The sequence below is a fragment of the Cavia porcellus genome, unplaced genomic scaffold (assembly GCF_034190915.1).
Source record: "Cavia porcellus strain 051 isolate PalLab524CR breed Dunkin Hartley unplaced genomic scaffold, mCavPor4.1 scaffold_6, whole genome shotgun sequence".
Lineage (NCBI taxonomy): Eukaryota > Metazoa > Chordata > Mammalia > Rodentia > Caviidae > Cavia > Cavia porcellus.
Genome location: NW_026947489.1, coordinates 95,034,656 through 95,057,839, shown reverse-complemented (window position 1 = coordinate 95,057,839; position 23,184 = coordinate 95,034,656). Strand labels below are relative to the sequence as shown.

General features: G+C 60.2%; 1 protein-coding gene and 1 long non-coding RNA gene across 10 annotated transcripts; one reads left to right on the top strand and one right to left on the bottom strand.

Annotated features, from left to right (window-relative positions):
• Positions 1-7,094: 7,094 nt before the first annotated feature.
• LOC134476565 (uncharacterized) lies at positions 7,095-12,345 on the bottom strand. Its single transcript, XR_010048367.1, has 3 exons — positions 11,181-12,345; positions 10,478-10,702; positions 7,095-9,965 (listed from the first exon to the last, which is right to left on the bottom strand). It is a non-coding gene; the product is annotated as an uncharacterized LOC134476565 (long non-coding RNA).
• A 64-nt stretch (positions 12,346-12,409) lies between these two features.
• Etv4 (ETS variant transcription factor 4) lies at positions 12,410-22,872 on the top strand. 9 transcript variants are annotated; one of them, XM_063251646.1, is made up of 12 exons: positions 12,410-12,548; positions 12,924-13,068; positions 13,218-13,311; positions 13,499-13,546; positions 18,208-18,261; positions 19,180-19,306; positions 19,561-19,704; positions 19,814-20,067; positions 21,354-21,428; positions 21,742-21,914; positions 21,998-22,099; positions 22,285-22,872. In XM_063251646.1, the coding sequence occupies exons 2-12, from the start codon at positions 13,009-13,011 to the stop codon at positions 22,507-22,509; spliced, it is 1,356 nt and encodes a 451-aa protein (XP_063107716.1). In that variant the 5' UTR covers positions 12,410-12,548; positions 12,924-13,008; the 3' UTR covers positions 22,510-22,872. The 9 variants fall into 9 exon arrangements, with proteins under 9 accessions (XP_063107716.1, XP_005002530.2, XP_063107718.1 ...); XM_005002473.4 differs by having other exon boundaries at positions 12,474-12,810; XM_063251648.1 differs by lacking the exons at positions 12,410-12,548; positions 12,924-13,068 and adding exons at positions 13,697-15,190; positions 17,383-17,612.
• The last annotated feature ends 312 nt before the right edge of the window (positions 22,873-23,184 follow it).

The window sequence follows — 23,184 nt, the reverse complement described above, 5'->3', positions numbered from 1 at the left end:
AAAGTAAGAAGAGTTGGGGGCATCTGGGGGGCAGCAAAAGCCTGGGTCCCTGTCCTAAGACCACGAAAGGAGAGGAGGAGGCTCAGTGTGAGCGGGAAGACGACTGTGGTCCCCATTGTCTGGGGACAAGACGGGGCTGGAGATTCCGCTGCCCCAGGTGCCGCAGCCAAGCGGGAAGCAGCCCCGAGGTGCTGGCCCGGCCTCTCCACTCTCCTGGGATAGCTAGCAGGCCACGGCGGGTGAGGAGAAGTCAGAGGCGTCAGAGGCCAGGGAGAGAAGAGGACCCAGAAAGAAGGGGACAGCGGGAAGGAAGGAGGAGGAGAGCACAGGCGGGGAGAGCTCTGCATGGGCCTGGACCTCTGAGGTGGGGGACTCAGCCTCCACACGTGAGGAACACGTGGGCTCCAGCGGTGGGGCAGGGGCTGGCCAGGGCCCCCTGGCACTGGGTCTGTGGCCAGAACTCCTCATGAGCCAAGGCGACCCTGGGCCACATGGAGGCATGGGGGAGCCCCCGGGTGGCCCTGCTGGGACTCAGGCAGCAGTGGGGACAGTGGGGCGCAGAGGACTAACTGGCCACACCCAACCCAAGAGCATGGCCGGTGCTACCCAGGGATGTCCAGGTCTGCCCAGAGCTTTGCAAGGGGCCCTCATACCTGGCCAGCTTGGGACTTCAGTCCCCACGTGGTCAGCCCTCCTGGCATTGGCAGGACCTGAGCTGCAGGGTCCATGCTCTGCTCCATCCAGTGAGTCCAATCATCCAGACTCTGTGCCCAGTTCCTCTCCCTGGCTCGCTCTCTCAGAGACCCCAGCACAGCCGGAAACGACACCACCACCCCATGTGGACAGGGTCACCAGCTCCCAGACCCATGCGCCCAGAGCAACCCCGTGGCCAGGTGCATGGGGAGACACAGACAGCAGCAGGTGTGAGCCTCCATGTGACCCTCCATGTGCAACACAGACATGTGTGTCCTCTGTGGGCCCCAGGGCCCCTAAATCCAGATTTCAAGGGAGAGGGGAGGTTCGGGCTCTGCTTTCTTGTGGTTCTCACCCTTGCACACACAATGCTACACACTTGCACATGCACATCTCACACCGTATGTACGTCACACCCCAGCACGCCTACACACACACACACTCACACATGTCCTCACACATCCTCTCCCCTGGGAAGCGCAGCCCCCTCCACAGAGAGGCCCAGCTGGCAGTGGGGTCCCACTGTCCCCCAAGGGGACAGGGCTCAGCTGGCCGCAGCTCCACCTCCTGCACTTGAAGCTGGACCGGCCACAGGTCCACTGCAGTCCTGCTGCCTGCGGGTGAGGGCGCCATGCCCATGGCCAGGGTGGCAGCCTGGCGCCATGGCTCCTATTTCCGACTGTTTTGAGGGCTAGGGTGGAGACTCAAGGCTCAGCCCAGTGCCCACCCCTGTGAGCTGCTGGGCCAGGATGTCTGCCCAGAGGTGAGAACAGAGCCCCCCACACCCTGCTCCTGGCCCCCAGCAGCCCCATCAGGCTTTGAGCTTCCCGTCCATGCCCCAGAAGCCGGGCCAGTGCCCAGCTACACCCTGCAGGAGGAAGGTCCTGGCCTCAAGCAGGGTCCTAGGAAAGGGGTAAGGAACGTGGTGCCAAGGACATGGCTGCCGGGAAGGCTCTGTCCTTGCATGAGCCACCCTAGGCAGATGGGACCAGACTACTGCTGCCAATCGGGCCTGGAGAGGGGCATCCTGGGCACGACTCCTCCATACCACCAGCTCCAAATGCCAAGGCCAGGCGGGGCGGAAGGGTCAGCGGGGTCCCCAGGGACGCCCAGTCCCACAGTGACCGTGATGATTGCCAAGTCCCATGGGCACCTGCTCCAGGCCACTCACGGTGCCCTGCCCCATTCCACACCCCAGGTGGACCCCAAACTCCAGCCCTGAGGTCTGCACGCGGCTCACGGGCTCTGAATCCCTTGTACGCCCTTCCATGATCTGAAAGAATCAACAGAGCAGTCCTGGTGGCACATGGAATTATACGAAATCCAAATGTCAGACTCATAAATCAAGCTTTCTTGGAACACAGCCCTGCCCAAGCACTTAGCTCCGTGGCTGCTGCAGAAGCCTGGGGGCCCAAACCTCCTGCCACTTCCCCAAGGTGTCCCAAGCCAGCTCTGCCCCACACTGGCTTCGCAACCTGAACTCCTCCTCACTGGGCAGTGGGCCAGGACTCAGGCCCCCTGCAGGGGGCTGCACCCCTGCAGCGGCTGAGACACTGCATACGGCATGGATTACAACTACAGAGATCAAATGGGATCGAATCTGTTCTCCCTCAGATCACAGTGTTCCCACACACCCAGCCCAATACCTCATGATGTAAGGACCTCACCTTCTGCTTCCAAAGGATGGGGTTACATTAGCCATGCTCAGCAGTCCCGGCCTATTACCACAGGTGCATGTAGAATCCTGATCTCCATTTCGTTCACCCACCCATACACCCACGCACCTGTCCACCCACCCATCCACTACCCACTACCCACCCATCCACTCGTCCACCCACCCATTATTTATCCACCCATCCTTTCATGGTAAACACATCCACTCATTCACACCCTCACTTGTACCTGTTCATCTGTCCATCCACTGATTCACCCTCTATCCACTCATTCATTCTTCTGTCCATTCATCCTTCCATTTTCACTCATTTATTCCTCCATCTGCTTATCTATCCATGCCTTTTTTTTTTACATTTTTTTTCTCTTTTTATCAGTACCGGGGATCGAACTCACAACCACCTGCTTGCAAGGCAGGTGCCTATGCCACTGAGCTAAATCCCCAGCCCCCTATCCATACCTTTTTTATCCCAACATTCTAAAGTTCTGTTGTTTTTTCATTTTTTTTTTTTTTTTAATCGGCACCAGGGGTCAAACTCATGACTGCCTCCTTGCAAGGCAGGCGCTTATGCCACTGAGCTAACTCCCCAGCCCTATCCCAACATTCTTTTTCCATACTGTCTATCTCTGTTTCCTGAGGGTTTTATTTTTATTCTTTTTTTTTTTTTTTTTTTCTTTTTTTTGAGAGCAGGTCTTGCTATGCAGTTCAGGCAGCCCTGAACTCACTATGTCACTCAGGCTGGTCTGGAACTCATGGTGATCCTCCTGCCTCAGCCTTCTGAGAGCTGGGATTCAGGTGTGCATCACCCGGCCCAGTTTCCTGAGCTTTTCAGAATGGGTGGTTATTTCCTTTGGGGGAGGATTTTTTTACTTACACCTCCATCCCGCCTTATTCCCTCTTTGCTCCCCTCTGCACAGCAAGGCGTCCCTGAGGCTGGTGTCAAATGAGAACCTTCGCACATGGATGCCGCTGACCTTGGGCAGGCATGGGCTCCACACCCACAGAGCCACCACGGGACGGAACTGCTTTCAGAGCTATGTCCCTTCTGAGCACTGTCCTCACCTGGTCCCCAGACTACTGTCTGCATGGAGCATGTGCGGCATTGACCACGTGGGCCCCAGGAGGACGTGCCCAGGCTCACAGGGGCTTCAGCACTCGTGGGCTATGCTGGTCTGGAAGCCCTGGAAGCAACGGAAGAAGCAACCCAAGGGGCAGCTGGGGACCACATGTAGTCACAGCCCAGAGCCAGAGAGACAGAGAGAGAGAGCCAGAGAGAGAGAGAGAGGGAGACATCACTGGCCCCGCACCAAGCTGGGTCCCCACACAGGGCCCCCTGCTCCAGCCTCTGCCACCTCCCAGGTCCACTTCGCGCCTGGCCTTCCTGGGAGTCCAGGGCCCCCGCCCCTTCTTACCGCTTTCCTGCATTGGCTGGGAGCAACCTCCCTCGGCTGCGGGCGGTAGTAACCCCTGGCTCTTCCAGGAGTCTCCAAGTGTTTGAGGTCTGTCCAGAAGATTCTATGGACTCCAGTCTCCTTCTGCTTCTGTCCTTCCTTCCTTCTAGTACTGGGCACGGAACCCAGGTCCTTCATGCTGAGCTGCACTCCACTTACTTTTTATTTTGTGACAGGGTTTGCCCAAGCTGACCTCACACTCGAGATTCTCCTGCCTCAGCCTCAGAGTGCAGGTGCTCCTTGTGTGGCAGCAGATTCCCTGCCAGCCATGGACTTCAGGTTCTTAGTTGCCCAGGTAATAGTTCTGGTCACAGCTCCTGTTACTGTTGTTTCTTAGAAACAGCTGGTCACTGCAACCCACAGCTGGTCACTGCGACGCACCCTGTGGAAGCCAATCCTCAGTGGACAGCCCCTCTGCTCTGCTCTCCCTGCTTGCCCCATAGAAGGCTGAGCCCACCAGCGATCAGGGCCCGGAATTCTGGGAATGACCCGGATCAGGGGGACTCATGGAAATCAATCTTCCTCCACACCCTGGGTGTCATTTTGGAGTCTCTGCCCATTGGAGCATCTGGTGTGTCGGCGGGAAGACCAACAATGCTGACCTCTTTGGTCACTGGTCACAGCCCGAAGGACAGAGTGAGGATCTCTCCAAGTCCCAAGGGGAAGGGGTGCCCTCAAGTTTTCCCAAGTGCCCTCGGAGGTCTGGAGGAGGGGTCCTGGCTCCACACCTGATCAGCTCACATCGGTCCCAAAGGGAGGAGGATGCAGTCTGTCTGTCCATCTGTCCAGCTGTTTGAAGCACCCCGGCTGGGGCACACTTTCTGTTACACTTGGAGCAACGTGAGGTTCACCTCCCCAATCCCATGCTACAGGAGGTCAGGGCAGCCCGTCCTGGTCCCCAGCTGGGCTGGGTCCCTCAGGGCCCATACCTGGGACGAATGTGAGCAGCTGGGGCACTAACCCTCTTTCTCTCACCCAGGTGGGTGCAGCCCTGACCTCCTGCCACCGCCTCCTCCTGTCTGTCCCTTTGCGGCAGCCAGCGGAGGCGCTTCCTGAGCGTCTTTGCCGCCACCTCCTGCCCTGGAATCAATGAACTGCTAACTTTAAGACAATAAAGGCGGCCCAGCCTTCTATAACTCTTCCTAATTGTTTTCTCACATTACAGGGCTTCTCCTCCTCCTCCTCCTCTCTCTTTTTTTCCTTCTTTTGCTAAACTTATTCTACCATAAGTTAGGTCGTTTAATTTCTTAGAGTGCTAATAATTTAATTGCTTCCTTCCTGCAGACAAAGGGCTACCGCCGCCCCCTCCCGCAGGCGATTATAAAGGGGAGTTGGCAGGAAAAACCAGGAGGGGCACCCTGGGAGTGGGCTCTGCTGGGAAGCGGGCTTCTCAGAAGCCGGGCTGAGGGTGTGCGGGTACCTGGCCGGGCACTGTGGGGCAGGGCGGTCAGGCCCCATCTCCCATCGGGGAGCCCGGCTGCGGTGTCCTGGGCGCACTGTCCCTGGAGGCCGGGGGCTTTGGGCCTGGGCATGGCCCCTCTGCCTCTCTGAGCTCTGGTGCAGCCTCAGCATGCATTAGCTGCTCAGTAAACAAACACATGGATGAGTGAACAGGTCGGCGTCCTCCACGTCCCCCAGCCCCGCGCTACCCACCATGGCTTTACATCTGGCTGGGACCCCAGCGCTGGCATCCCTCGAAGCCGCTGCCCAGCGCCACAGGGTCTGAATGGAAAGTGCCTAACAGCCCAGGCCAGGTTTGCTCACCATGAGTCCTGAAGCCCCAGCTGCCCCGGGTACCTGACCCGCCGCACAGCTCAGAGCAGGAGCTGCAGAAGGCAGAGGAGGAGCGGAGAGCTGTGGAGTCCCCAGTACGTGGACCCCAGGGAACCACAGGAGGGGGACCCAGCCACAGCCAGCACCCTGAAGGTAGGGAGTCCGCATCACCTGGGGTTCAGCCCTGCAGCTCCCCAGAGACCCAAGGGGACCCAGGGCCTCTGTGGCTCCACCCTCCCCTGGGGCATCTTGGCACCAGGGCTATGCACAGTCCCAACTGCCTTGGCCTATAGCCCTGTTCTTGGCAGGGTCAGCGGAGACCAGCAAAGGACAGCGCCAGGACCTAGGGACCTTGGGTCACCCTGCAAAGCCTCAAACTTGATCATGAAAAATATCACTGTGCCCCAACACTTGGGAGGCTCAGACAGGAGGATCCTTGCATATTCAAGGCTGGCCCAGGCAGCAATGCAAGACCCTGTCTCAGAAAACAAAAGCGAAATAAACAAAAACCTCTGTGCTTCCCCCACCCCAGCTAAACAGGAAGCACTGGCTGGTAGAGACACCCCTGACACCCCAAATACCCTTTGCTCCCAAACTTAGAAAGCACAGCTGCAGGTGCTAAGCATCCAGCTGAAAGCCAGGGGCCTTCCTTCTGGGTTGTTGGCTGCTGTGTCTCCAAACAGGGTCCCTGATGGGTTCCCTAGATTCCCAAAGTTGACATCGTCCTGCTCAGCTCCAGAAAGGGGGCACAGTGCTGGGCTCCCCAAGCCCTCTCAGGTTTCTCTGCACACACAGAGGCCTGAGGACAGGTTGGGGACCGTGCACCCCTCCTCTTGCACCAGGCTGTCTTGAGGCTTCTGAACTGCTAGGTGCTAGGCAGCCCCATGTCCCCAGCAGAGCTGCAGAAGAGGCATAACACAGTCAAGTGGGTTCTTCCCTGGTCCAGGAGCTGGGGTGACGGTCAGGAGAAGTGACCAAGTCAGTCTGGCCACTTTCTGTCTCCAGTGCTGCCCTCATGGGGCCAAGCAGAAACCTGGCTGACCTGAGCCACCCGAGGGAGGAGGGGGGCAGACTGGGTGACTTCAGAGTGGAGCCCAGACAAGGCCCAAACTCCAAGGCCTGGGGGATCAGTCAGGGAGGATCCCGGGGAGGGGTCTCACCGAACACTGGGTCCTGGACTTAATCTCCCGCACTACAAAAGATAAAGATAAATAAAAGTGTGGCACAAGGACTCAGGCTGGGAAGGAGCAAGGGACCCGGCAGAGACTGGGCACCATGAGGGGTAGGCAGTGGTGGGCGAGGGGTGGGGTGAGTCGATGCTCCCCCGCCCCCCGCTGTGCACCAGGAGAGCAGGGGTGCTGGGCACGGGAACCGGAGAGGCGGAGCCCTGGTTGCTTCACCAGCCTGGAGCCCCGAGCTCTGCTCTCTGCCTCCACCGACCCTTTCTGCAAACAACGTAAAGCAGACCCTTTCCCGAGGCTATAAAACCCACACTGCAGTCAGATTTATCATTTTAATTAAATGTACTTTACATGCTCAATTTTTAGGGAGCAGAAAGCCCCCCAGCAGCTTTCCCTCTGTGGGAGTCACTTGGGCGGCCCCTAAGGAGCTGACCACAGGACCCCAGCAGATCTTCCAGTGTCTAGCATGGCAGAGCCAGCAACCTGCGGACCAGGAGTCCCGCCCACCTGCCCTTGGTCAGACTGAGCTTGGGCCAGGAGTTCAAGGCCAGCCTAGGACAGCACAGCAAGAGCCCAGCTCTTCAGAAATAATACATGATCCAGCACTGAGGAGGCTGAGGCAGGAAGCTCACTGCCAATTTGAGGTCAGCCTGGGCTCCACAGCAAGGTGTACAACAGTAATGAGGATACTAACATTTTAAAAAACAAAAATGAAAATCTGAGGAGAAAGAGCAACTCACTGAGGCCTTTGTTAGCTCAGCAGCTGCCACCTTAAGTAGTGGAGATGGGGGAGGGTCAGCTTCCTCTCTGCCCATCAGGACACAGGGTGAGTCCCCCTCTGGACTTTGGGGTGTTCAGCTCCCAAGTGGCCCCCGAAGTGCTGCTCTGGAAGAGGTGTGTAAGCAAAGTGGATTCCAGAAAGGTGGGGGTCCCCATGCACACCACACAGTGTGGGTCCCAGCCAGACCCCATGGCTCATACCTGTGATCCTTGCACTCAGGAAGCTGAGGCAGGAGGATGACCGTGAGTTCCAGCTCAGCCTGAACTGCACAGTGAGACCTAGTCTCAAAACAGAGCAGAACGTGGGGTCCCATCTGGTTAGGGGTCTTTCAGCATGTGGCCACCAGGTCCCCACAGTGGTGGAGAGCAGAACCCTTACTCAGGACGGGGCTCAGCTGTGACCCCGGGTTGTGAACCAACCACTGCGGCGTACTCACTGGCCAGGGTCACCTCAGGGTGGGTGAGAGCCCAGAGAGCAGCTCTGGCCACAGCTGCAAGCCAGGGGTCACCGGGATGGAAGAAAGAGGTTTTACCCAGGCACCACCATTCCAGGAGGCTGAGCAGGAGGGCACCAAGTTCCAACCCAGCCTGCTAAACTTCTTGGCTTAGCAAGATCCTGCCCAAAGCAAAAACTAAATAAAGGGCTGAGGACCTGGCTCAGTGCAAAAGGAAAAAAGAAATAGAAAGAGGTTTTGTTTGTGGGAGGAGAAATAAAGCCAAAGCTGCCCTATTCCCCCAAAGGGGAGTCCAGGAGGTTCAGATCTCCAGGCTCCGGCCAGCCCTGCCCCGCCCTGGCGAGCTGGGGTCCCCCTACCCCGCTGCCCTTTATGGCAAAGAAGAACAAATACAGACACAGGCAGAGGAGCCACTAAGTGGAACTTCCCGGGGAGAAATCACCTCCCTGCCCTGCGGGAGCCTCGGCCCCTCATAACTCAAGTCCACACTTAATTAAAAAGGGGAGCGCCTTGGACTGGGCCCAACTGGCTCAGATCCCACCCTCACCTTTCAGCCCTGCCGCTGGTGCCCATTTGCCTCCCTTTGACAGAAAGGGGCAAAATTCAAAGGGAGGAAGAGAATCTTCTACCCAGCAGCAGCTCACAGAGCGGTGGTAATCAGAGCTAACGGGGTGGGGTGCACAGGACAAAGTGGGGCTGTGCCTCTGGGGTCCCGATCCGTGGCCGGCAGCACATGGAGGGCAGAAGTCACCAGTGCCATCCGAGGGTCAGAGGTGCATCGTTCCCCAGGGGACCCTCGCTGTCCGGCTGCCCAGCACGGACCCAGTCTCCCCTCAGAAAACCACACTGCAAAGGAAGGTGAACACAGAGATTCAGCTTGTTTAGAAATGTCACAACATGCCGGGCACAGCGGAGGATTGTGAGTCTGAGGCCAGCTCAGGCAACTTAGCAAGACCTTGTTTCAAAACCAAAAAGCAAAAAGGGCTGGGGGTGGAGGTTGGGTTTCTGGCACATTCTAAGTATAGCTCCTCAAAAAGTGACAGCTCCCCTCAAAAATCCTAAATCCAGCTCCTCACGGGGGCTATGGAAATCACTGTACTCATCTCTTGTGTCCTGAGAATAACATAATTGTCACAGGGGCTCCCGTCCCTGACAGCTGAGCATCTCGGAGACTGCGGGGACTCCCCACAGCCCCTAGAATGCCTCCGTGCTGCCGAGACTGAGTGGCCCAGCTGGGTTGTACCTCCCTGAGGACCAGGTGCAGAGGCTGTGGGCCTTGGGCCCTGGGGCAGGGGAACAACCCAGGGAGGTGGCCCCATTCCCTCCCCCGCAGGGTCCCCTCCCTCCATGTGATAAAAGGCACCAGGGTGGTGGCTTCTGAGCTGGGTGGGGTGGGGAATCTGTAGATTGACCCTGAGGGCCTACAGATTTAGCTTAATGGCACAGCACTTGCCCAGTAAGCACAGGGTCCTAAGTTCGATTTCCAGTACAAAAAAAAAAAGATTGATTCTGATAACAGCTGTGCTCGCCCTCTTTAGTTTCTGGGGCCCACATCCACGGACACACATTCAGAACCCCCGTGTTTTGGAGGAAACTGTGAACAGAGGACATCGAGAGAGCACATTGTTCTGGTGCTTGTCTATGATTCCACCACTCCTGCATAGGAGGCTGAGGCAGGAGGGTCACCCTGAGGTCAGGGCCAGTCTGGAGTATACAGCAAAGCCATGTTGCAAATAAATAGATAAACAAAACTTTAAAACAAAAAAGAACTTTTCTCATCTCCCACCCCCTCACCCCAAAAAAGAAAAGCAAAGGAAGTCCCAGGATGTTTTTTCTTTTTGGGTAGTGGTGGTCCTGACCCTCTGGCCCCTGGGAAAGACCCCACAGTCTCCTCAATCTGCACTCTCTCGTCTGCTTGACCCCTCGAACACGCCACTGCGACAGTTCCAGTGTGGCAGGCCTGAGGATGACGATTAGACAGTGTTTGTCCCTGTCCTCCTGCCTGGGGCCATGTGCCAAAGTTGCCCTGGGGTCCCTCTGCACTCTGCCCCCAATCCTCTGAGACTCAGCAGTCCTGGGCCCAGAAGACATTTCTATCTCTGACCAAGGGTTGCCAGGTCACCCACAGAAGCATCCCCAGGAACCTACCCCAGAGCAGGGAGGCCAGCCCCCTACCCAGGGAGGGCCTGCTTCCAGGGGGAGGCCATGCCCCCATGACTTCTGACCCTCTCCCTTCTCCTCCATCAGAGGCCTTGATGTCCTGAAGCAGCCCAGGCTGGCCTCAAATGCTCATCCTCCTGCCTCAGTCTCCCCAGTAACTGGGATTAATTACAGACAGCGTGCACCACTGCACCTGCTACATTTCTCACAGAGACTCCTGAGAGGCAGGGCAGAGCCCTCAGGCGACTGAAGGGGAGAGAACAGCTGTGGGACCCACCCTGCCCAAAAGTATTTCACAGGGACCCCAAGCACCTATAGCGCCCCCAGGTCTGTGCACTAGGTGTCTGCAGGGTCACCCGCTGTGTGGCTCTTGGTACAGGCGTTGTCCCCTCTTCTTTTGTAGGCTGAGAACACCAGTCACAGTGGACCCTCCCGGGATCACAGGAGTTCCCAAGGGTCCAGGCTGAGTGCAGAGTGGGCTGGCTGGTGATGTCGCTCTGGCGTGAGTCCTGAGGGCCACCCAGCTTCCCTCTTGGGCTGTAGGAGAGAAGCTGTCAGAAGCAGTGACAGGGTGGCAGTGGTGGCCCAGAGAGGCAGGAAGGCCCTCAGTCCCTGCCCAGCCTGGGAGAACAGGGACAGGGAGGGCACTGCCCCCATCAGAACTGTGAGGTGCTCTGGCCCCATAGAGGCCCCAGCTGCAACCTCAAGCTGCCGGGGACCCACATCGCCTGGACCCCACAAGAAGCAAACAATGCTGCCCCTCCCCTGCTGCCCAGGCCTGGAGAGACTCCCTGAACTGGTTCCACCCAGCCAGAGTAGGATTTGCTGGGGCTTGTCCCACCTTCCTGGGGCAGGGCTGCTGGGGAACACCATGAGTGCGTTCTTTAATGGACCTGCTTGTCAAACAAGCCCAGTGTGCAACCCCAGACCAGAGCCAGTGTCAGGCAACCCAGGCTTTCTGGAGGAGGGGGCAGCACATTCGAGCTTCAGCAGAGCAGGGGAACTTGGTTCTCACCTGTCTCAGCCAGCCTTGGAGACTAAGCACTCTGGCGCTGCAAGGTCTAGGAACAGGCAGGGTAAGCTCCCGAGGGTCCCTCCCTGAAGGAAGCTGCACTCAGCCGGGTCTTGAAAGCGGCCTCTCCCGGCCGGCTTTGCAAAGCCTGTAGCTGACAGCGCAGTTAGCAGGAAGCAGGAACCCTGGGCGTCTTTGGAAAGGCAGGGACCCGGGTCCGGACGTCAGAAGCTGGGCATGGCTACCTGCCTGCCCACCTGCCCGCCTGTCTGCCGCTCGGTTCCGTGTCTGGCGTGATCAGTCGTCACTGGAGGCAGCGATGAGTGCATGAGGTGGGGGAGACCGGGCCCAGCCTCGGGCCTGGGCCGAACCCACCAAGCCCAAGACACCAGAACTTGGGGCTTTGCTCTCAGGACCCCTGGGGTTTCAGGGAGGAGGGAAGACGGCTGAGTTACTCTCAGACCTTGCCAATCAGGAGAAAGCGGGTCACAGAGCGGCTCTGCTAAGCACAGGCCCCAAAGGGCAGGCCTGGCTTCCGTGCCTTCGCATTTACTGAGCACATACTGTGCACGCACGGGGGTCACAGCGCTGTGAATACACGACCGCAGCCTCGAGGGGCTCTTGGGACTGAAGGAGCTCGGAGGACTTGGGTCCCCTCCGAGCTTTCCTGCATGATCTGTAAAATGGAAACAATAGAACGGCCGCACCCGGCTGTGGGAACGAAACGAGCACGTGGAAGCCGGAGTTTCATAAATGCCAGTTATTACGGCTCCTCTGGGCACGCGCTCCCTGCCCCCACCCTGCCGAGGCGCGCACACAGACACGTTCACACTCCCCCTGCACACAGACGCAGCAGACGTATGCCCACGCCCGCGCCTTGCGCCGGGGCAGACGCCGAGCGCCGCAGAAGAGCTGCGGGGCTCTCAACTTCGCTCCTTTTCCCTAGGATCTTTATGAATGAACTCCGGTCGCAAGGAGTTCATTTTTTTATGAATGGGAGCCCAAGACGTGAATGAAACCCAGAGCCAGCCCCTACCGTATGATTGGCTCCGCGGCTGGGAAGCTCCGCCCCCGGCTCGGAGAGCGAGCCTCCGGATTGGTGGGAGGGCCGGGCCCTGGGGTTTCATTCAGGAAAGTCAATGAAACAAAGGGAGCGGGCTGTGCGGTTGGGGGGGCAAGCGAGGCCGCGCGGAGGAAACGCACCAATCAGCGGCTCCCCCGGGCTCACAACTGGCCACGGCGCACCGAGCCCCCGGCGCGCGGGGACCCGGGCCGGTGCGGCCTCGCTCCCGCCCTGCCGCGCTGCCCGGGCGTCTTCCCGGGCGGGCTAGGGACCCCCCTGCGGCTCCCGCGCCTACGCCCGGGCCTCAGGTGAGGCAGCGGGAGGGGGCGGCGGCAGAAAGTCCATGAGCTCCGCGCGCCTCCTACGCCCCGCACTCTGCCCGCCGCCTCCGCAGGTCCCAGGGCCGGGTGGGGGGCGGGGGACTCTGGGATGTGGGATTAGAGGGGGCGCGGGGTGAGGTGCGCCCGCGCGCGCGCACACCCACACACGTGCACACGCATGCACACGCGTCTTATGTAACCGAGCCCGCCGCGCGGACTGCCGACCACAGAGCGGCGCCCCCCGGAGCAGGTGGGACCCCTGTGGGTGCCAGACCCCTCCTCGCCATCCCCGAGCCGGAGAAGTTCCGTGGCCACCCAGAGCCTCAGGACTGTCCCCTCCCTGCCCCCGTCCCCCCTTCGCAGCTCTCTCAGGACAGTGCCATCACCACCACCACCCCCGCGCCGCGTGCCCCTGCGCGGCCCAGCCGGGTGGCTCGGGAGCGGCCTGATGGAGCCGAGGATGAAAGGCGGATCCCTGGACCAGCAAGTGCCGTACACCGCCTGCAGCGTGAGCGTCGCCCCCTCCCCCCGCCTCCAGTCACCCCTCATCCCTCCGGGACCCAGCACCTTTGGACGCAATCACCCCGCAGTCCCATCCCCTAGGACCTCCCCTGGCTGAACGCTGGGCTGACCGGAGCCCACCTCCCCTCCCCTCAGAAACTGTCCGGAAATGGGAGCCTTCGCGGAGGGCTGATGGTGCCGCAGAGGCAGCTCATGGACCCTGGCTCCCTGCCGCCCCCGGACTCAGAGGGTAAAGACGAGAGCCCCTCTCCTCACCGGGAGGGCCGGCGGAAACACTCGCCCCACCCCCGACTCCCGGAAACTGCTAGTTCTGGGCCACTACCCCACGGGGTGGCGGGAAGCCCCACGGAACCCAGGGTCCCCCCTCCCAGCGCCCCACCAGCCACCTCACCACCAGTTCATCATTCGGCCTTCAGAGCTCTTCCAGGACCTAAGTCACTTCCAGGAGACGTGGCTCGCGGAAGGTGAGTTTTCCAGCCCCATGGTTGAGGATCCCAGCCTTGCCCCCTTCCCCGCCTGAAGGCGCCCTTCGAGCCCCGCGCCTCGCCCTTGCCGCGCACCGGCGTCCAGTTCGGACACTTATATGGATATTTATTTTCTCCGGCCCGACCCAGGCTGCTAACGAGGTCTGAGGATGAATCAGACCATTGTGTGGGGTACTTACTTGAGTGGAACTTGGCTCCGGGCCTGTTTTCCTGGTTGAAAATTTCATTTACAAAGTTTGTTTGGCAGGAGCCGCTGGGCCCAGGTGTGTGCTCGGGTGACGGGGTTTGGCGGGGGCAGGAGGACTTTGGCGGGGCAGGAGGAGAAGAAGGAAGAATTAATCTCCCGTCCTGCAGAGCTGCGCAAACACTGACTCGAATCCTCTCAGTTTTTCTTCTTCCCCACTCCCAGGGCTGATTTACTGTCCAAGCCAAGAGGAAAACAAAAGTTTGAATAATTCTTTTCTCAGCACGCTGGCAAGAGGATGGGGCCACCTCCCCTCGGCCTCAATTGTAATTCTAATGGCGGTGACACCCCTGCCTGTGTCCCTCCAGTAATGCCTCTGTGCCAAAGTCCCCCCTTCCTGCAGGTTTTGGGGGGACAGCTTTGAGCTGGCCAGGGTGGAGCCCGAGAGCGTCACTGGTGGGGTGCAGGCGGCAGGCAGAGCTTTAGAGCAGCTCTGAGGGAAGGGTTAACGCCCCGTCTTGAGCAGGCACCCCTGTATTGTAACCCTGAGGACCGAGAGCCTGGGAAGCTGGGAGCCCCTTTTTGAGGGCTTTTCTCTATCTGGGACCCCCGTTCCTCCATCGTGGGGGTTTCTTCTTGCCAGTTATTTAAGCTCAAATCCAGCTCCCCGGAACCCTCTGCAGCACCTGACCTGTCCACCCTGAAGTGAGACTTGGTCTGTCCAGCACCTCGGCACCGAGAGAATGTGAGGACAGAAGGGCTTTGGAGACATCGGGAGAATTAAGGCAGGGGTCGGGGTGCCGTGGGCACCTTCCCCTGAGGCTGCCAAGTGCCCCCCTGGTGTGGGCAGAGCTGTACCCAGCCCCCTTACCCCCCTCCAGGTTCTGGAGCTGGGCTGATACGGAAGGAGGTGTCAGTTTGAAGCTGCTCAGCGACTTCCTTTCGAAGCCTCTCTGTGGGGGCTCCGTTACCTGGCTGTCAGGGTCCCCAGTGGGCAGCCCAGGGCTTCGAGCTGGGTGGCTCTGAGGTTGGCATTCGGGCAGCGGTCAGTCCATTTGTGCCTGGGTTGGGGGGGTTCTTGGAAGCACCCCCCAGGGATGCCTGTAGAGATGGTGCATATTCATGTGTGCTTGTGTCGGTGTGATGGCGAGTGTGCACATGTGTGTGTATGCACGCACACTGGTCCCTGTCCATTTAAATCCCGTGGGTGGGGAGGAGGGGAGGTGTGCGTGTGAGGGGGCTGGGAGCGCCGTGGTTCCCTCTGCTGCTCGGGAGGAGCCGCTCGGGTTCCCAGCTGGCGCTGGTGACCAGGCCTGGGGGTGCTCAGGCCATTCGCTCCTTGTTGCTCTCTCTGCGGAGACAGATGCAGCTGCCGGGGCCCTGTGGCCCCGCACCACCCCAGCACCACCCCGGCCTTCTCTCCTGCCTCTTCCCACCAGGTCAGTGTCCCTGGGCACCCAGGGGGAGCTTTGGGGCGGCAGGGAGAGGCTAGGTCCTTTGGAAACATGCCAGCAGTGGGCACGCGGAAACCGGGTCCCGAACCCAGGCTCCTGGTGGAGAGAAGGGGGGATCCCGGCGGTGAGGGTGGGGCTGGGAGCTAGGGTGGGCAGCTTGGCAGGCGGGAGGGGGCACTGGGTACGTCTCTATCTGGAGGCAGGCTGGACATCTCCCCCACTGGGTGTTGCTGGGTGGAGGCCGATGCTGTTGGACTGAGAGGATGTGTCCGACTTCTGGGTGCCCAGGGTGTTGCTGGGGTGCTCAAGAAGAGGTCAGGTTGGCACAGGGAAGGAACCCCGGTGTGGGCATGCTGAGCCGAGGATGTGCACAGGTGTGGGAAAGCTGTGCTGGTTTTGCTCCTGGTCTTGGTCCTGGGCTCCTTCATGGGCTTGGCTGGAGCCTTCAGGAGCCCTTGGGGATGATGATCTCGGCCATTTGGCAGTAAGGGACAGTGCTGGCCACCGATGTCCTTGTGGGGGTCTTTCGTTCCTGATGCCTATGGTAGTTGCAGGGTCCCTGTCCCTTGGAGACCATGCATGGAATTGTAGGGGGCCCCAGGCCTTGGGGCGCATGGATTTTCTATGAAAAGAAGGATCAGAATTTTGCCCAGAATCCCTGCTCCCCAGCCCTCCTCCAGGGGCTCCAAGTGCAGATGTGTGCTGTGGGGTGTGTCAGAGCCAGGGCATGTGCCTCCCTGAGTGTGTAAGATCTGTGTCTGGGCCACCTGCTGAGCAGGACACTGAGCCCCCTCCCCACACCCTGCCTGTTCAGCAGCTCCATATTCCTGTCCCCTCCCCTTCGGAGGCTCCTGGAGACCATGTCCTCTGCACAGGAGGAGCGCTGGCTCCTTCTAGCTTGGTGGCACCTGCAGCCAGGACCCCAAGTGGGTGGTGGCTGCACCGGGGCCTGGTTACCTGGCTACTGCAGCTCCCCAGTTCCCCCGGGGCACATCTGGGGCGGCCCCAGGCCTCTCCTCTCTCTTCCCTGGCCCGAGCATCAGCCCCGTCCCCTGGCACCTTTGTACCTTTAGGGGCGGAGAGGAGGGTGGACCTGGGCCAGCACTCAGCCAAGTCAGCTACGTGGTCACCGAAGCCTGCTCTCCAGGAGCGTGGGCTCTGGCCTTGTGGACAGTCTGGGTAACCAGGCCTGGTCCTCTGTGGGTAAAGGGTTCACCGGGCTCCTGGAAGGGGGTAGCATCAGCGCTTTGGGTGTGATCATCAAGTCGAGGGGCATATCTGGGAGGTTCTGGGAGACTTGTAGGCCTGAGGCAGAAGGAGGCCTGGTAACCCAGGCTTCTAGGCTCCCTATCGGGTGATGTCAACAGCACCACCCCCAGCCTATTACTCAGTGGAAAGTGACCGCTAATGAGACCCCAGGGGGCCCCACATGTGTCAGTTCTGCACCCCTGCCCCGGGGCTTGTTACCCACGTGTCAGGAAGGGGACAGTGGCTCACCTGCTCCTAATGCCCCTCACCTGCACCCATGGGGGTCCCTCGGGCCCTGTGCCCAGGCTGAGCAGACCCCCTGTCCTTACAGTCTCTAGCGCTTTCAAAGGAGCCGTTCTTTTGGGGTTTTGAGACCAGGCCTGGCTGTGTAACCCAGACTGGGCCCGAACCCTCTCCTGTCTCTGCTTCTGCCTGCTGGAGACCAGTGTGTACCATCAGCTGTGAGCATGCAAGCCTCTGCCTAAGGGTGACCACAAAAGTGCAGGTTACAAACATAGCTACCTGGCCAACTTGGGCAGGGACGGGGCTGGGAATGCACTGCAGACCAAGCCTGGGCACTGCTGCCTTGAACGCACAGGGCTCCCAGAAAGATGAGTGTGAGCTGGTTGTGTATCTGCCATGGCACTGCGTGGCCACTGATTTACCTGATCCCTTTGTCCTAGCGCCCTGTCACAAACCCTTTGCTGCCTGTGGCTCCTGGGTCCCTAACACCCTCGCCTATTTGTCAAGAAATGATCTCTAAACCCTGTGGGACAGATTGTAATAATAGCAGACAAATCATGGCCCCGAAGGCCTTTTATATTCCGTGCCATCTAGAGTGAATGAAGGCGGCCTGGATGGGCCCGGGAGAGCGAGGTTTTCTGGAGCAAATAGAGGGAGCTCTTAAAAGAGCAGAGGCCGATTTGCAGGCATGGACCGGCCACCGCTCAGAGCGTCACCACCGCCACGGTGTGCAGAGTGAGCCCAAGGCCCCTCCTACCACACAGGCTGGAGAGCCCTTAGAGACACATGTGTGTCCCGGGCTGTCTGGTCCCGTGTGTGGCAAGGCTACCCTCAGCCGTGTCAGTGCGCCTGTTCCGTGTAAGGTGACACCTCGTCCACCCTTCCGGGATGCTGGAGAAGCCAAGGAGTGAGACAGGCAAGGCTGGAGCCCAAAGTACAGGGCCTGGATGGGATTGCAGAGTGGTGGGGTACGCAGCTGAGGCCAGGGCTTGAGTCCTGGCCTCCCCTCACTGCAGACTGGGGTCTTCCCCCCCGTACCCCTCCCCGCTGGAGTCTGTGTCCCCTTCGCTGGGCAGAGCAGAGGGAGCGCCCTCCCCTGCCCGTGCTGTACCCGGCAGCCAGGGAATCACAGTCCTGCGGCCACTGGGAGCACTTGCCCTGCTCCATGAGCTTCCCCACCTGCCCTCAAGCCTAGCCATGCCCCTGCCCTTCTGTCCCCCAGCCTTGTGTGGCAGGAGACCCCATGTCTCCACCTCTTCCAACTGCCACCTTCTTTCCACTCCATGTCCTCCATGTCCCAAAGCCACCAGGAAGTCCTCCCAGTGCAGACTTCTGGGCGCCAGGTTCAGACGCTCCCCATTTGGCTCTGCATCCCCAGGCCTCCAGCCAGGACTCCTGCAGTCCCCAGGAAACAGAGCCCGGCTGGAGAGCAGAGGTCCAGGGTGCCAAGCCCACTGAGGTGGCAGTGCTGTCCCCCCTCCTGCCCCTTCCCAGACTCCCTCTCTCCACAGCTCAGGTCCCGGACAGCGATGAGCAGTTTGTTCCTGATTTCCACTCAGAGAACTGTGAGTATGGGGAGCTGGGGGATGGGCGGGGAGGACAGGAAGGGAGTCAAGAACCAGACTGCTGAGCAGAGGGTGCTGGGCTGGGCCTCAGGACCAAGGCAGCAAGAGGGAGGAGATGACCTTGGTTTTCATCTGGGGTCTGGGGCTCTCCCTGCCCAGCTGTGCAACCTCAGGGTGGACAGTGTCCCTCTCTGATCCTCCCTGGAGTGAGGGGTACATCAGGGCCCCAGGGCTTGCTGTCCTCGGCTTCCTGCCTCCACCCCAGGGATGGCTGGCTGTGTGTGTGGGAGGCATGGTTTGGATGCTCTCCATTGTGCTTGGGTCAGCACCCCCCAGCCACACTTGGGAGTCGGGCCCAGTGACAGTGGCATCATTGTTCAGAATCAGTGGTCTAACGACAGGTGCTTCGCTGGGGCATCTGCTGTGGCTTGGGTCACATGGGCGGTTGCTCCTAGCCGGTCACAGGAAAGGCTGCATCATGCACAGATAACTGTGAGCACCTGTCTAAAGTCACTGGCAGACTTGCTGACGGGCCGCTCCAGCCTTGCCCAGTAGGGCTTCTCTCTTGGGGTTTCCCAGGGCACTGAGGAGGCCACAGGCCCCAAGCTGGGGCGCTTGCTACCCAGAAGGAGCTTTTTGGGTCTCAGGTTATACAACCTGAAGGGCTGAACTTGTAGACAGTTTTGTCAGCAGGGTGTGAGGGTCATTCTGGTCATCACAGCATTCTTGGAAGGCTGAGGCAGGAAGACACAGTCTGAGAATAAAAGAGGTCTAGGAATACAGCTCAGTGTGACAACCATGGGCCTAGTCACCAGTGCAAGGGAAAAACCAGCCTGAGAGCAAGGGAAGGAGGAGCTTCAAGGGGTCCTTAGTGGGCTCAGAGCCCCCCTGACACCTGTGACCTCCCTGTGCCTGCAGTAGCCTTCCACAGCCCAACCACGCGGATCAAGAAGGAGCCCCAGAGCCCCTGTGCAGAGCCTGTCCTGTCCTGCAGCAGGAAGCCACCACGGCCCTACCACCATGGAGACCAGTGCCTCTACTCCAGGTGAGGCCGGGGGTCCAGGAGGGAGGCCTCTACCTGTGAGCAGAGACACGGGTAGGCAGACAACGGCCTCGGAGGTGTCCGGGCCACCATGAGCCTGCCCTCCCACCCCGGCTGGCTGCTCTGACCAGGCCTAGTCCCTGGACAGAGGAGGGGGAATCCCTGCCTCCCTCTGCCCCACCCCACACCTCACCTCACCTTCCTCTCTCCACCCCTTTACCCCTCTCCCTCTCCATCCTGGTGCTTGTGCCCTGCAGACAAATCTCCATTAAGTCCCCTGCCCCCTGTGCCCCTGGCCAGTCACCCCTGCAGCCCTTCCCTAGGGCAGAGCCCCGGAGTCTCCTAAGGTCCACTGGGCCCAGCCAGCCCCACCCCAGCCACGGGCACCTCGGGGAACACAGGTGAGGCTTGGGGGAGGCAGGAAGTTACCCCCAGGAGAGTCACGCAGGGATCCCCCACAGGAGGGCCTAACAGGAGTTCTCTGCTCTCCGTCCCTGCCCACGTGTACAGCCCTATCTTCCAGCAGCCCCTGGACATCTGCCGCTCCTTCACGCCTCCCCAGGGAGGCTCCGGGGACCCCCTGGCAGCCCCCTATCAGCACCCGCTGCCCGAGCCCTGCCCGCCGTACACACACCAGGGCTTCAAGCAGGAATACCACGACCCCCTGTACGAGCAGGCAGGCCGGGGCGGGCTCGGCGGGCACAAGTACCCAGGGGCAGGGGTGGTAGTCAAGCAGGAGCATATGGACTTCGCCTACGACTCAGGTGAGAGGCCTCTCCCGCTCCCACAGACTCAGCTTCCCAGGCTGTCCCGGCTAGGATGCCCATATACCCGCTAGCTTTCTTCTACTTTGGGAAGAACTGTCTTTTCCAGACAGCAGGCATAGACAGAAAGATAAAGGCAGCTGAGGGTGGTGGCACAGGCCTGTCACCCCAGCACCTAGGAGGCTGAGGCAAGAGGATCACAAGTCTGAGCCTAGTTTGGGCAACTTGGGAGACCCTGTCTGAGAATTAAAAAGCGCTGAGAGTGTGGCTCAGTGTGCTGCCTTGGGTTTGATCAGGCCTGGTAGGGCGGGAAGGGAGGTAAGGGTGTGCAGTCAATAGGGAAGTGAAGGCGTTGGCTTCTAGCTGGTGCTTGGGGTTTTAGTTCCTAAGACTAAGGTCCTGAGCTGGAGCAGAGGTGGGGACCTGGGTGGGCACGGGGTTGAACAAGTGGAGGTCAGGCACTGGTCATAGCCAGGCCCATACTTCTCAGGGCACACGAGCCTTTCCACATCTTTCACCTGAAGCGGGGTGCCGGGGCAGGGTTGCTGTGAACCCCTTTTCCACCCGCCCAGTGAACAGCCCCTACCCCGGGGACCCAGTCTGTCCTCCAGGGTCGGTCCAAGCCAGCCTGGCAGGGAGGTGGCAGGGCTAGGCCTTGACCTCCCAAAGCAGCAGGCCAGAGCCTGTTCAAGTCCTTGGGCTCCTCCGCCCAGGGGCTGAAGGGAGTCAGGAATTCCATTCACAAAATGGAGGATGGCTGGGCTGGCCCCGCCTCCCGAGTGTCGGGTTTCAGCTCGCCTCCTGGGAGTGGAGGGGGCAGGCGGAAGGGGTGGGGACCGGATTGGTGGCATCTGAGGGTGCAGCCAGGTGTCCACGCTGTGGAGTGGAATGAGATGGCTGCTGGGCTGGAAAGCAGCCCAGAGGCGCAACCTGCCTGTCACATGCACACACACACACACACACACACACACACACACACAAAAACAGAGTCTAGTACAGGGAACCTGACCTGCCGACCGGACGTGCATCCGTTCCAGTCCGAGGGCGTCCCAGGCTTCGGACACCCTACTCCCTCCCCGGAGGTTCATGGCGCCTCCTCATCCCCCTGGGCACACAGGAAGCAGCTGCTCCTGGAATCCTGGCCCAGCTGTGCCACCCCAGCCCTTGAGCAAGGGGCCCAGGCCTGGGGCTGCTGTGGGCAAGCTTTGCCCAGGCGCTGGCAGTTGGCAGGCTAGGGCAGAGCCCCCACCCGGTCACCCCCTAAACAGCACTCTGTCCTCCCTCAGACGTCCCTGGCTGTGCCTCGATGTACCTCCACCCAGAGGGCTTCTCGGGGCCTGTTGCAGGTGACCGGGTCATGGGTAAGGCGGCCCTTCCCCACGATCCCTGCCAAGGTGGGGGAGGGACTCTTGGGCTCCCAGGTCAGCGAACCCCCTGGTGTGAGCTGCCCCCACGTCCTCCCAAGGTTATGGCTATGAGAAACCTCTGCCGCTTTTCCCCAATGATGTCTGTGTCGTCCCTGAGACATTTGAAGGTCAAAGCAGTGAATTCGAGGGAGGATCAGGTCCACACCTGCCCCCTCCATGTATCCCTACGGGAGGCACTGTGGCAAGGGACAGGTTGCTGTGAACCGTGGCCAGCGAGCAGGCCCCTTCCTCCTTCCTGTGTCCCTAGGGGATGTCAAGCAGGAGGGGTTTAGTGCCTTCCGAGAGGGGCCGCCCTACCAACGCCGAGGTACCCTGCAGCTCTGGCAGTTCCTGGTGGCCCTGCTGGATGACCCCACAAACGCCCACTTCATTGCCTGGACCGGCCGGGGCATGGAGTTCAAGCTGATAGAGCCAGAGGAGGTGGGTGCCCAATGCCCACGCTGGCCCCAAGCTGTGCGCTCTTCGCGCCCTTCCCGCCACCCCAGCACTTGTCCCTTCCCCAGGTCGCCAGACTCTGGGGCATCCAGAAGAATCGGCCGGCCATGAACTATGACAAACTGAGCCGCTCACTGCGGTACTACTACGAGAAGGGCATCATGCAGAAGGTCACCGGGGTCGCCGGGCTCTGGGCTAGAGAGAGGGTGGGGTCCAGGTGGGACGAGAACAGGGCAGCCCCATGGGATCCCCTCACAGGCCTGAGCATGGGGATGGGCCTCAGGGTCCCGTGTCCCTGGGTCCCCCAGCCTCATGCTTCAGGACACCTCGGGGCTGACTGCACCCTCCCCCGCAGGTGGCTGGGGAGCGCTACGTGTACAAGTTCGTGTGCGAGCCCGAGGCTCTGTTCTCACTGGCCTTCCCGGACAATCAGCGGCCAGCTCTGAAGGCTGAGTTTGACCGGCCAGTCAGTGAGGAGGACACGGTCCCTTTGTCCCACCTGGATGAGAGCCCTGTCTATCTCCCGGAGCTGGCTGGCCCCGCCCAGCCCTTTGGCACCAAGGGCAGCTACTCATACTAGCAGCCACACTGCCCGCCCCAGTGGGTGCTGCCCATAAACACAGCAAGGAAGCTGAGCTCACGGCCTGGGGCAAACCCCACTTACCCCCGGAACTGCCAGCCCACACAGAGCACGGATGAAGGGCCAGCTCTAAAGGAGGGTCGGAGCATCTTATGCATCCTGGGGACCAAAGGGGCCTGGGGTCCCCTGAGCTTCCCACTCTCCCAAACTCTGCCCTACCTAGGCTGTGGCCCTGGAGGGTGCAGCCCATCAGTTCTTGGTGCTGTCTGGGGTGGGGCAGGTCCCTAGGGTGCTGGATGGGGGGATGGGCTCCTCCTCTGCGCCCAGCAACCTTAATAAAGGCCCTGCCTCCCTTCGAGTGTCTCTGCTCTGTGCTTCCTGGGCAGTGTGTATGCCAGGCACATGAGATATGGCCAGTACCCCCTGCCCTTCCCTCCTGAGCAGAGGTCCCAGGATGATGCTTGGTGCAAACCCTCCTGGGCAGGGATCGTGGTCACCTACAAGTACCCCACAGCATGTCTCCCCTCTGGGCTGCTGGCCTCTCGGGGAAACAGACTGTCCCATGAGTGAAGACAGTGTAGAGCAGCAGGGGCTGGAAATCCTGTCTTGCAGAAGGGCCCGAGCAGTACCCTCCAACATAGGAGTGGGGAGGCGTGGTTGGTGTCACTAGACCCC